The 13,517-nt window shown below is 43.8% G+C and overlaps 1 protein-coding gene across 2 annotated transcripts in view; it reads right to left on the bottom strand.

Annotated features, from left to right (window-relative positions):
* Window positions 1–13,517, bottom strand: part of elovl5 (ELOVL fatty acid elongase 5) — a 148,375-nt gene that overhangs the window by 51,294 nt on the left and 83,564 nt on the right. For both annotated transcript variants that reach the window (XM_070884896.1, XM_070884897.1), the window contains exon 2: window positions 12,783–12,849. In XM_070884896.1, coding sequence (XP_070740997.1) covers window positions 12,783–12,840 — 58 coding nt within the window. In that variant the 5' untranslated portion in view covers window positions 12,841–12,849. The remainder of the gene's footprint in view (window positions 1–12,782; window positions 12,850–13,517) is intronic.

Genomic DNA, 13,517 nt, shown 5'->3' with positions numbered 1-13,517 from the left:
CTGATTGGATGGTCTCAATCTTCGTGACAAAGAAGATCCTGAGCTTTTCGCACTTGTTGTTGGAGGTGAGGGTGGAGACAGGGGACAGGGGCTTAAGAAGATGGTTCACAGTAGAGAAAAGAAGCATTTCAAGATGATTCTGGAATAGTGAGCAGTTTTAGTGGAGGAGAACAGGACCCGATAGAGCTTTATGTGGTCCAGCCAGATCAGGTGGTGAATGGTTAAACCAATTGTCCGCCATATACGTTCAAGTCTGCGTCCTTTGGATAAGTATTGAAAGCAACACGGACCTGCAACCTGAATTTACAGGGCAGCATTTAATCGGCACAAATAGGGTTAAACATTTCTCTTCTCCTATTGTGGCTTACGTGCTAATCAGTATAATATAGCTGATTACAAAGCATGACTTGATCTCTAAGACTTTAAAAGAGGGTGAATCCCTAATATAGGTTAAAGGGCAATAAAGAAGATAGCTGAATGTATAGCCTCACATTATGGTATCAAGAACAGTGTTTGCAGATCTAGGAGAAATTATATAGCTCCCCACAAAAACAGAAATCTCCTTTATCCCAAAGGCAGTGACTCTGTTGGGCGACACTCCTCCGATATATCATCCAAGTGGCCATACTTTACATATGAACCTGCAGTGAGTGTCATCAACAGGTAGACTGTGGGAAGGAAATCACAGCTGAACCTGATGCCAAACTCCTTAGCAACCATATAAGTTCACTTTCCACATGGGAGGTTAATGAATAACAAGCCTGGAATATAGAGCAAGCTTGGTCACATCCCTCCCTACCCCAGGAACAATGTGATCGATTGTAATGCCTCAATGCCACTATGCCTGAGATCAGAGACCAGGGTTAAGGAACCATAAACAAAAGAGACGTTAAATGAGTTTGCATCCCAGCGGGGTCCGGTTATAAGTGGAGTGTCCCAGAGTGCAGTGCTGGGCCTCCACCTCTTTATTATATTCATTAATGATCTGGAGGTGGCCATATACGGCACAGTTATTAACTCTGCAGATGATACCAAATCATGTCAGATACAGTAACCGAGAAGGAGGAAATCAATTGGAGATGGTTTTGGGTAGATTGGAGAAGTGGCCCAAGACTTGTAAATATCTTTTAATGTAGACAAGTGTGAATTTATACAATAGGTACTAATAATAATGTGGAATATATTAAGTGGGTGTTGGGAGTAAATATAAATGAAAGAGGAAAGATTTGGGAGTGATTATTGCCCACTCCCTCAAGATTCAAGCTCAGTGTCAAGAAGCTGCAGCCAAAGGAAACGGGGCCCTGGTCTACATTGCCCAAGCAATTCAAAAACGTGACCACAATAATCAGACTATATAAGGATTTGCTACAACTTCATTTGGAGTACCGTGTCTAGAACTGGTCCTCCACCTCAGGAAAAACTTTGTGATTCTGGAGAAGGTACAGAGAAGGATACTTATGGTCTGAGATCATTGAACTATGAAGACAAACTCGAGACCCTGAATATTGGCCCATTAGAGAGAAGACTTAAGAGGGGATGTCATCCTACTGTTTAAGATTACTACAGGCATGGATATCATGCAAGCAGACAGTGCATATGAGGTCAGGAGCACCCATTCAAAGTGAGGAAGGACGGGCGAGACCGGAAATTTTACTTTTCCCACATGCTACTCAATTTGTGGAACAGGATTCAAGAAGAGGTAGTGAAGACTGATTCCCGACAGATTTTCAAGAAGATCTTCGATGGACTTCTGGAAAAATGGGTGATCACAGCATAAGGAATGTAACAGTAAATGGTTCTGAAAATTAGCTGGTGGGTCTAGGATCTGCTGGGGCTTGCTTGATAGCCTCGAAGGGATCAGAGAGAAATGTTTTCACAGAGGAAATGCTGTACACTCTGGGATTTTTTAAAACCTCACCAGGAGATGGGGAAAATGAATAGTTGGTGCAGCTAAAAGATGATGGGAGGATAGGGTACGGTGGCGGGAAGGAATGATGTATAGGCTGGATGCATAAACATAAATGTATAGAGCCAGGATCAAAGCTTGGTGCTTTTTGATCTGTATGGCTCAGTACCACCCCAGATGGGGCAATAACCTATCAAGGGACTGCTGGAGCATTCATTCATTCAGAGATGGTTCTGTAGTCTACTACTCCCAGAAGGGAGCTGCACTCACAGGCAGTGCATGACAGGAAGCTATCGGCATGCAGCCTCTAATCCTCTGTCCAGTAGGATGAATGTACGGAAATCACGAGTTGCACACATGCAGTTGTCCATTATGCGCCCACTGCAAGCACCACTCCGCCAAGAGCACTGGCTTGCAAATTCATCCCTTTAATGCGTAACTGGATGTGTACTGGGAGTACATATATGGGCCAGAAACAGCAAATCCTCTTATATGTATGAGGTTTACCCTATTTTTTTCCAAAAGTTTAATACTGAGATCATGGTGGCTATAGTCCTGAGTAATGAAGTGAATCCCAACATCTGGACAAGGCCAGAATTCAAACTATCCAAAAAAACAGATCAGGAATTATGAATTATATTTAGTTTTTAGTTCTAGTTAATAAGTTGTGACAAAAGGCCATCGACCTGAAACATTTACTTTGTACCTCTCTCCACAGATGCTATCTGATCTGTTGAGTAGTTCTAGCATTAACTGTTTTTATTTCAGATTTCCAGCATCCATAGTATTTTGCTTTAGTTAATAAATATCTCTTTCAAATTCATTGTTCAACTATAAATGTAACTTAAATGCATTCACGTGATAACTGTAGAATCAGTGCTTGGTGGCTTTGCCTTTGCGTCGATCCTGCAGTTAGTGTATACACAGCCTGAATTTGTAGGCTTAGTGAGAAAACTGCCACTTGCTGTTCTAATAAGAGTCCTAATTGGCCCAAGCTGAGTTCCTGGCCTCATGTTTTTGCCATCACAAAGATCACATATTTCTATCTCCATACCGCCTGCCTTCACTCCTACCTCAGCTGATCTGCTGCTGAAGTTCTCAGCCATGTCTTTGGCACCTGCAGACTCGAGTATTCCAATGCTTTCCTTGCTGGCATCTCATTCTCCATACTGTAAACGTCAACTCAGTCAAAACTCTGCTACTCTTATCCTATCCCGCACCAGGTCCCATTCACTCATCACCACTGTCCTTGTTAACCTTACATTGGCTCCCGATTCCCTAGTGCCTCAAATTTAAAATTCTCATCAGTGTGTTTACATTCTATGATTCCTTCATGGTCTTTCCTCTCCCCATCTCCGTAACCTCCTCTAGCCCATCAACCCCCCCCACTCCCAAACACACCGTTCCTCCGACTCTAGCCTCTTATGCTTTCCCCTACCCCATCCTTCGCACCTCTATTGGTGGCCCTACTTTCAGCCACCGAAGCGCCACGCTCTGGAATTCCCTCTCTAAACCCCTCCATTTCTACATATCCCTATCCTTTTTAAAACCCGCTTCTTTGATAAAACTCACCCCTCCTAATACCTCCTTATTTGACTCAGCGTCCATTTTCTGTGAAGCGCCTTGTGACATTTTTTTGCGTTAAAGGTGCCAGAGAAATGCAAGTTGTTACTGGACCTGGAGCCATTGGAAAGATTATTGGAAAACCTATTGGAAAACCTAGCCCTTTGATTATAGGTCAAGGCCCAACCTGACACCCGAGCAAAGTGGAGCGAGACACCCAGTCCACTTAGCTTGGACTCCGCTCAGCCCTTAATACTCCTTGTTTATCTTTGAGCCAATTTTAGCTTCGTACTGACACAAGAGACAAGCAAACGCAAACTATAAAAGCTTCTGTAAGCCAGCATCATTTGATTGTGCCAATATATAAATCATTCAGAATTGCTGGCATCCCATGTTTTAACATGAAGCTGACAAAACCAAGCCGATACTGTATTTCTTATACAGCCATTTAAAAAATTTAGAAGAAATTGAATTGCATTAAAAATTTTCCAGCCTAAAAGATAGCTGTAACAATGCCTGATTAGGACTTATAATCAATAGGCCAAGCTTTCATTCAATTTTTCCAATTGCTCCAGGTCCAATGAGAGTGTCATTTTTCCACATCAGTCAGGGCTAAACTTGGGCCTCTGTTTCCAACTTTCGTGTCACAAGCGGAATGTCGGGCTGCAAGATCGCGGCACGGACCTCGTGATTCAACATCCAGCAGGTATGGCGGACAGTTTTTTTTTCAAATCGCCATCTCTCCTTTAAATTTTGCCCCGCGAGCGGCCTACATCCCGGTACGTGCCCCTGAAGCTGTCGCTGGCTTCAGCCGGCGCAATTTCAGGGGGCGCTACTGAATTTTCGCTCCGGGGCAAAAATGGGTCGTTGCACACGGTGATGAAACAGGAAATATACTCCAGTTAGCCTAACATTTGTGGTTGGGAAGATGTTGGAGTCCATTATTAAAGAAGCAGTAGCAGGACATTTGGAAAAGCAAAATTCGGTCAGGCAGAGTCAGCATGGATTTATGAAGGGGAAGTCACGTTTGACAAAGTTGCTGGAGTTCTTTGAGGATGTAACAGAGTGGATAAAGGGGAACCAGTGGATGTGGTGTATTTGGACTTCCAGAAGGCATTTAATAAGGTGCCACTTAAAAGGTTACTGCACAAGATAAAAGTTCACGGGGTTAGGGGTAATATATTAGCATGGATGGAGGATTGGCTAACGAACAGAAAACAGAGAGTCGGGATAAATGGTTAATTCTCAGGTTGACAATCAGTAACCAGTGGGGTGCAGCAGGGATCAGTGCTGGGACCCCAACTATTTACAATCTATATTAACGACTTGGAGGAAGGGACCGAGTGTAACGTAGCCAAGTTTGCTGACAATACAAAAATGGGAGGAAAAGCAATGTGTGAGGAGGACACAAAAAATTTGCAAAAGGACATAGACAGGCTAAGTGAGTGGGCAAAAATTTGGCAGATGGAGTATAATGTTGTAAAGTGTGAGGTCATGCACTTTGGCAGAAAAAATCAAAGAGCAAGTTATTATTTGAATGGAGAGGGATTGCGAAGTGCTGCAGTACAGTGGGACCTGGGGGTACTTGTGCATGAAACACAAAAGGATAGTATGCAGGTACAGCAAGTGATCAGGAAGGCCAATGGAATCTTGGCCTTTATTGCAGGGGGGGATGGAGTGTGAAGGCAGGGAAAGCTTGCTACAGTTGTATTGGTGAGGCCACACCTGGAATACTGCGTGCAGTTTTGGTTTCCATATTTACGAAAGGATATACTTTGGAAGCAGTTCAGAGAAGGTTCACAACATTGATTGCGGAGATGAGGGGCTTGACTTACAAGGAAGGGTTGAGTAAGTTGGGCCTCTACTCATTGGAGTTCAGAAGAATGAGAGGTGATCTTATCAAAACGTATAAGATTATGAGGGGGCTTGACAAGGTGGATGCAGAGAGGATGTTTCCACTGATGGGGGAGACTAGAACTAGAGGGCATAATCTTAGAATAAGGGGCCACCCATTTAAAATTGAGATGAGGAGAAATTTCTTCTCTCAGACGGTTGTGGATCTGTGGAATTCGTTGTGGAAGCTGGGACATTGAATAAATTTAAGACAGAATTAGACAGTTTCTTAAACGATAAGGGATTAAGGGGTTATGGAGAACAGGCAGGGAAGTAGACGTGAGTCCATGATCAGATCAGCCATGATCGTATTAAATGGCGGAGCAGGCTCAAGGGACCGTATGGCCTACTCCTGCTCCTATTTCTTATGTTCTTATGACGTTGTCATCACTGGCGCAGCGGAGCGGGGCGCTGTGGGTTACCATCGCCGCTAAACTCCCGCTGAATTTCATGGGAGTCGTTAGCAGCGCCACACCCGGGCGAAAAGTCGTTGGCGCCCCCACCCCCCGAATTTCTCCCCCTTAGAGTCCCACAGATGACGAATAGGAGTAATGAATGGATACCTGAAGGACACAGATCCAGGAGAACAATGCTTAACAGGATCTAGAATAGGAAATCCCAGTCCTTTGGACATAGAGTCCAAGGGATTGGAGTCCACCTTGGCAAGACGATCATGCTGCGGGAAATGAAAAGCTAAAGACAAAGAGAAAGACTGAAGCAAAAATGGCTGGACGATATAAGGAAATAAAAATTGAAAATCCTTCAAGTACGTAGCATCTGAAAAGAGGAACATCAGATAACATAGAAACATAGAAAATAGGTGCAGGAGTAGGCCATTCGGCCCTTCGAGCCTGCATCACCATTCAATAAGATCATGGCTGATCATTCCTTCAGTACCCCTTTCCTGCTTTCTCTCCATACCCCTTGATCCCTTTAGCCGTAAGGGCCACATCTAACTCCCTCTTGAATATATCCAATGAAGCATCAACAAATCTCTGTGGTAGAGAATTCCACAGGTTAACAACTCTCTGAGTGAAGAAGTTTCTCCTCATCTCAGTCCTAAATTGCCTGCCTCTTATCCTGTGTCCCCTGGTTCTGGATTTCCCCAAAATCGGGAACATTCTTCCCGCATCTAACCTGTCCAGTCCCATCAGAATCTTATATGTTTCTATGAGATCCCCTCTCATCCTTCTAAACTCCAGTGTATAAAGGCCCAGTTGATCCAGTCTCTCCTCATATGTCAGTCCAGCCATCCCTGGAATCAGTCTGGTGAACCTTTGCTGCACTCCCTCAATAGCAAGAATATGTTGGCTATAGGGCTGAAAATGTGTATTTTCACTCTTCAGATGCTCTACCTGTATTTTGGATCTCCAGCATTAGTAGTTTTATTTTATTTTTATCTAGACAATACAAGGAACTGGACAGGAATGCTAACCACAGAAGCACCATCAATAACACACACAAGCAGCATTGGCAAGCAATTTCACTCATGGCAGTAACATTTGAAGAAAGCACTGATCCCAAATTTAAAAAAAGATCTAAGCTACTACTGTGGACTTTGCAATGTCTGCAGTGCATCAGTAGTTTGTATAATTATCTACAAAATTTTCAGGTACCCAAGAGCCATCCTCACACTCCCAAAGTACCACTTTTTTGTTTGGTTGAGCAGCCAATTTAGTGCAATTTACAATAATGGATTTTCATCCCATTTATATTGAATTGGAATACATTCTTTTTAACTATCCTACCACTCAAAAAATTAAAATCCCACAATGGGGTGAAGCTTTCTGAGACTTACATAAGAACATACCAACATAAGAACATAAGAATTAGGAACAGGAGTAGGCCATCTAACCCCTCGAGCCTGCTCCGCCATTCAACAAGATCATGGCTGATCTGGCCGTGGACTCAGCTCCACTTACCCGCCCGCTCCCCATAACCCTTAATTCCCTTATTGGTTAAAAATCTATCTATCTGTGATTTGAATACATTCAATGAGCTAGCCTCAACTGCTTCCTTGGGAAGAGAATTCCACAGATTCACAACCCTCTGGGAGAAGAAATTCCTTCTCAACTCGGTTTTAAATTGGCTCCCCTGTATTTTGAGGCTGTGCCCCCTAGTTCTAGTCTCCCCGACCAGTGGAAACAACCTCTCTGCCTCCATCCTGTCTATCCCTTTCATTATTTTAAATGTTTCTATAAGATCACCCCTCATCCTTCTGAACTCCAACGAGTAAAGACCCAGTCTACTCAATCAATCATCATAAGGTAACCCCCTCATCTCCGGAATCAGCCTAGTGAATCGTCTCTGTACCCCCTCCAAAGCTAGTATAGCCTTCCTTAAGTAAGGTGACCAAAACTGCACGCAGTACTCCAGGTGCGGCCTCACCAATACCCTGTACAGTTGCAGCAGGACCTCCCTGCTTTTGTACTCCATCCCTCTCGCAATGAAGGCCAACATTCCATTCGCCTTCCTGATTACCTGCTGCACTTGCAAACTAACTTTTTGGGATTCATGCACAAGGACCCCCAGGTCCCTCTGCACCGTAGCATGTTGTAATTTCTCCCCAGTCAAATAATATTCCCTTTTACTGCTTTTTTTCCCCAAGGTGGATGACCTCACATTTTCCGACATTGTATTCCATCTGCCAAACATTAGCCCATTCACTTAACCTATCTAAATCTCTTTGCAGCCTCTCTGTGTCGTCCACACAACCCGCTTTCTGACTAATCTTTGTGTCATCTGCAAATTTTGTTACACTACACTCTGTCCCCTCTTCCAGGTTATCTATGTATATTGTAAACAGTTGTGGCCCCAGCACCGATCCCTGTGGCACACCACTAACCACCGATTGCCAACCCGAAAAGGACCCATTTATCCCGACTCTCTGCTTTCTGTTAGTTAGCCAATTCTCTATCCATGCTAATACATTTCCTCTGACTCCGCGTACCTTTATCTTCTGCAGTAACCTTTTGTGTGGCACCTTATCGAATGCCTTTTGGAAATCCAAATACACCACATCCATCGGTACACCTCTATCTACCATGCTCGTTATATCCTCAAAGAATTCCAGTAAATTAGTTAAACATGATTTCCCCTTCATGAATCCATGTTGTGTCTGCTTGATTGCACTATTCCTATCTAGATATCCCGCTATTTCTTCCTTAATGACGAGGGTGCTCAACCCCTGGAAGAAGTGTATGGAATTTATATCTGCTCCACCGAAAGCTCCCCGTGGAAGATGGAAGTCGACATCAACGGAGTTCCAGTTTCGATGGAGATCGACACAGAGGCGAGCCAGTCTTTGATGAGCCAGATGACCTTTGAAAAACTTTGGATCAATCCCGTCAAACGACCAAAACTGTCTCCTGTCCAAGCGAAGTTGCTCAACTACACCAAAGGCAAAATCCCAGTCGTTGGCAGCATGGATGACCAGGTCTCCCAGGGCGGCGTGATGAACAAACTCCCCCTCTGGAGCATTGCCGGCGATGGTCCAACGCTGCTGGGAAGAAGTTGGATGAAACGTGTCCAAGTCGGTCGAAGTGACGACGGCCTCCGGGCCCCAGCAATCCACATCGCACTCAGTCCCGAACATGGATCCATCGCTGCAACTAGAAATCCTACCGTACAGCTCGACTGTGTGGCAAAGACTTCACAACACCATGGCGAAATCATCAAAACTGAACATCCAGACTTCACCTTCCGGGCTGTGGCAGAACTCCAAGGGAAGAAAATTGTCGAAAAAAGTGAAGTCCCAACGTCTGTGGCCGAACCTGAGAAGGAAAAGATCACCACAGCCTACCTGGAGGAGAGCCAGTAGATTGCGGCCGCACCACGAGGAGAAGAACTTAAAATCAAAATAGCCGCGACCAGACCACGAGGGGCAGCGTTGGAGGAGCGACACGTGGCACCGAGCGGCGAACCGGACTGGAAGGCCCCCTTAAAGGAGACCAGTAACCCAGAGAAGTTAAAGGGACAGTTTCACTCTAAAGATGACAAGGACTTTAAAGTTAAAAGTGCAATTAGCGAATGCAGGTATGCTAATGTAACGTTGAATTGTGATGCTGGAGTAACTGATGAGAAAAATGTAATGAATACTTGTGTAAGTAAGGTTAAGAACAAGTTTGTAATGCCTAATGATGATGATAGAAATCTTAAAATGATAAATGTAACCATGTATGGAGAGACCGAGATACAAGAAAGTGATGTAAATGTTGTAATCAACAATGTAAAGAGAGTTAACAATGTAGACTTGACTATGTGTGATCGGAACCAATGTGTCATGTATACAGTTAGACTGTTAAAGGACACGAGGTTCTACAGGGACAATGTAAATGCCAGAGGAATCCCCCCGTGGGAGACCGCCAGGTCCAGCGGGCTACCTGACCATGTAGCCTGGACTTTTGGGACAAATGTGATGCCCCAGGAAGGGCTCACACACACACACAGTGGGAGCAGACCCACTGCAGGGACAGCGGTCAATGGACAGCACTGCCACCACCAATGGCAACCTGCCCCAGATCGGCCCTACACCCCCTGGCCACCAGGGCCAACACCAGGAGCGAGAGGCCAGTACCCTCCAGCTTTCCTGGCGGACCCTGGGATGACCAGACTTTCATCACAAATGGAGGACAAGGAGCCCACACAGCTTTGTGGCCCTGCCCACCACCACACAATTAACCACTCTACAGAGTTTGTACCCTACCCACTGCTGTGCTGGCTCCCCCCCTGAGGGATTCCACAACAGTGACATCCACATGGTCTGTATGTGAGGGGGGGGGGGGGTGAAAATGTGTGAGGCCAAATCTGGCACCCACACAACCCTCACCACAACCTCCCTCAACCCACAACTGGTCACCTCCCCAGACAGTAAGGACTTGAAAAATGCTTAGGGGGATAGTGTTGTTATGTATGCATGCCTACAATGTTATGATGTAATGTTATGATGTACTGTAATACTGAATGTACCTTCACTCTGCATACACCTTGCCTGTACACCAGAGGGTGCTGCTGGAGACCTAAGGGTCACCTGCACACTGCAGGTAACCCAGTATAAAAGGGAGCTCACCTCTTGGTGTCCTCACTCTAGGAGCTACAATAAAGGACTGCAGTCTTCACAGTTTAAGTACCATAACCCTGCCTCGTGGAGTCATTTACAAGGTGCCTACAGACACAATAAGTACAACTTTTTTCTGGCCAAATTGGCATAAATGGTGTAAGTACCTGGGAATGCCCCCTCTTGAAAAAAAAAACTGACCTAACAAAAAACCTAACTCACTTACACTGGCGCAAATTAAATGGCCATATTTGCAACTTAAAAGATACACCAGAAAAATCAAGTTACACCAAAAAAAACTGTGCAACTCATGGGGAAATTTGAGCCCATAGGGATTGGGCAGTAAAGTAGAGTTGAGGTAGAGGATCAGCCATGATCTTATTGAAAGGCGGAGCAGGCTCGAGGGGCTGTGACCAACTCTCCTGATCCTATTTCTTATGTAACCTTGAATATCATCAGATCAATGGTTCTTTTAATTCTCTTGGTGGATTAACACACGAGTGTCGACAGGAAAACCACCAAAATAATAAAAGTTGATCTGTAGACAGGGAATCTGAAAAACATAGTCCAGGCAGACTGAAAGGCACTTTGGACAGAGTTTAGACAAGTTAGGCTTCAAAGGATCCGTTCAGCATTCTCTACTGTATTATACACAATAAGGAAACTGAAGATTCTGGTGGTGGAAATTTGTGGGAAAATAAGATAACCCATCAGAAGCCAGTGGTAATGATTTAAAATGATCACCTCAGCACTGCAGAGTTATAGCACCTGATCAATGCATAACTTTTTTCCATTCGACAAAGGTGGTAAACAACAGAAAATTAAACACCCGGCGGGTGGCTGAGACCTACATACTGCGCAATGGTTCTAAAAACTCTTGCAGGACAAATTTTAAATCACAGCATTTATTTTTAAGACACCACAAATGAAATTGCTACCACTCGGGACAATTAAAATGGTTGGCAAGTTATTGCTGACGCAACAACAACAACAAAAAATGATTTCAGAAGTCTCATGTACAGCTGAGGCCTGATGAAATTGTACGAACAATCTGACATGTCGCTCCAGAAAAAGTGTATTTAAAAACTCATCAAAATAGCAACAATGGAAGACACAAGGCGCCAAAGAAGGAACATAATATGGGCAGAGGAAACATGGGGCTTTGACAAGCCATCTTGCGAAGCAAGAGACTCAGCCTCTGTACTGACACGGGTGTCGGATATGTTAATTCATCAAACCATCCTCTATTACTTTGTTCTTGACAGTCTTAGCTGTTATCGTTCTTCATCCCCTAATATATATGGCAGTAATATATAGCACACATGTCCCATCAAGCACTTGTCCTTAGTCCAGAATCAGTTTCTTTTTCTTAATCTATAAACACAACACAGTCTCATTTGATGTTCAAAACTGTCTTAATATGATACGGTGGTAACTTTCTGCATACTCCAAGGTAAGCATCAGAGCTGAGACCCAAGACCAACATTGAGGTCTATGCAGGGATAGCTCCATGAGACGTTAGGAAAGCAAGCTGCAGCAAGAATTCCTCGCCGCTGTCCCTTTAGTTTCTCAATCTAATAATTCTCAAGAGGGAATATTTAGCCGATCATACATCAGACATTAATTAGATAAGGTTGTGCAGGATATGCAAAATGGACTCCACCACCTGCACGGGGGAGTGCATACACTGTGGAAAGTTTCACAGTTCTGCTGGCCACAGCTCATCCCTCTTGTTGATATGCTGCACACATTTATGCAAGTCCAGCAGTTCCCGTTTGTACCACCCTCAGATTTTGCCGTTCAGATGCCATAAAGTCATCTGCAAGTCTCCTTGAGGGGAATGACAGGGCATTATCCCATGATACTATGGCTTATAAACTACTTCATTCTGGGGTTAATAAGAGGGCACCTCCACTGAAGGTACCTCCCAAAGTTCCGCGGACAATTAATACTGGGAAATTTCTGGGAATAAAAAAGCATGTGTAAAATTGTTTTAGGCAAATTGGACAATGACAACTCTAATGTTATCCAACTTAAAAAAAAACTTGCCTGGAATTTCTGGCCATATTAAAAAAAAACTTCATCGGGACCATGCCAATTAGTATGCCGAGCATAATTCTTCTCAGCCACTGTTTGTTAATTATTTGTGTTCAAATTTAGTACAGCTGAAGGGTCACCCATTAAAATAACTGCACTCATAAGATGTACATTACTGTCGCCAACTGTGCCATCAGCTCGATTAATGCTTACATAATGACGTTACACAGCTTGTGATGTAGAGTGAAAATATTAATTGCACTCCTGTTGAAACACTTACATTACAAAATAACCCATATATGCGCCATATCAACAATTCAAACTTACCTCTTGGTCCAAACCATGAAACAAAATAGTAATTTAGCATCCGGTCCAAAGCCTCCATGTTTAAAGTCTGCGGTAATTAAACAAAATAACAGAATGAATAGAATGCAATGGACAAGACAATTTGGTGATATTTCAATGTCTATCAGTATATTCAATATAATTCCTCATTTTTTACATCATATCCTGACCATGCACGTTGTAAGAAATTCTATTCTGAAGTTTTAAATGGAGGAAACTGCAGTTTAAGAACATCATAGAATAGAATCATAGAAATTTACAGCACGGAAGGAGGCCATTTCGGCCCATTTCGGCCGACAAAGCCTAATCCCACTTTCCAGCTCTTGCTCCGGAGCCTTTCAGCTTACGGCATTTCAAGTTCATATCCAAGTACTTTTTAAAAGTGGTGAGGTTTTCTGCCTCTATCACCCTTTCAGGCAGTGAGTTCCATACCCCCACCACCCTTTGGGTGAAAAGATTTCCCTTCAAATCTCCTCTAAACCTCCTACCAATTACTTTAAATCTATGCCTCCTGTATGTTGACCCCTCTCTGCTAAGGGAAATCCACTCTAAATAGGCCCCTCATAATTTTATACACCTCAATAAGGTCTCCTCTCAGCCTCCTCTGTTCCAAAGAAAACAAACCCAGCCTATCCAATCTTTCCTCATAGCTAAAATTCTCCAGTCCAGGCAACAACCTCGTAAATCTCTTCTGTACCCTCTCCAGTGCAATCACAT

Source organism: Pristiophorus japonicus, chromosome 7 (genome assembly GCF_044704955.1).
Source record: "Pristiophorus japonicus isolate sPriJap1 chromosome 7, sPriJap1.hap1, whole genome shotgun sequence".
Taxonomy (NCBI): Eukaryota; Metazoa; Chordata; class Chondrichthyes; family Pristiophoridae; genus Pristiophorus; species Pristiophorus japonicus.
This window is presented reverse-complemented; position numbering and strand designations above follow the sequence as displayed.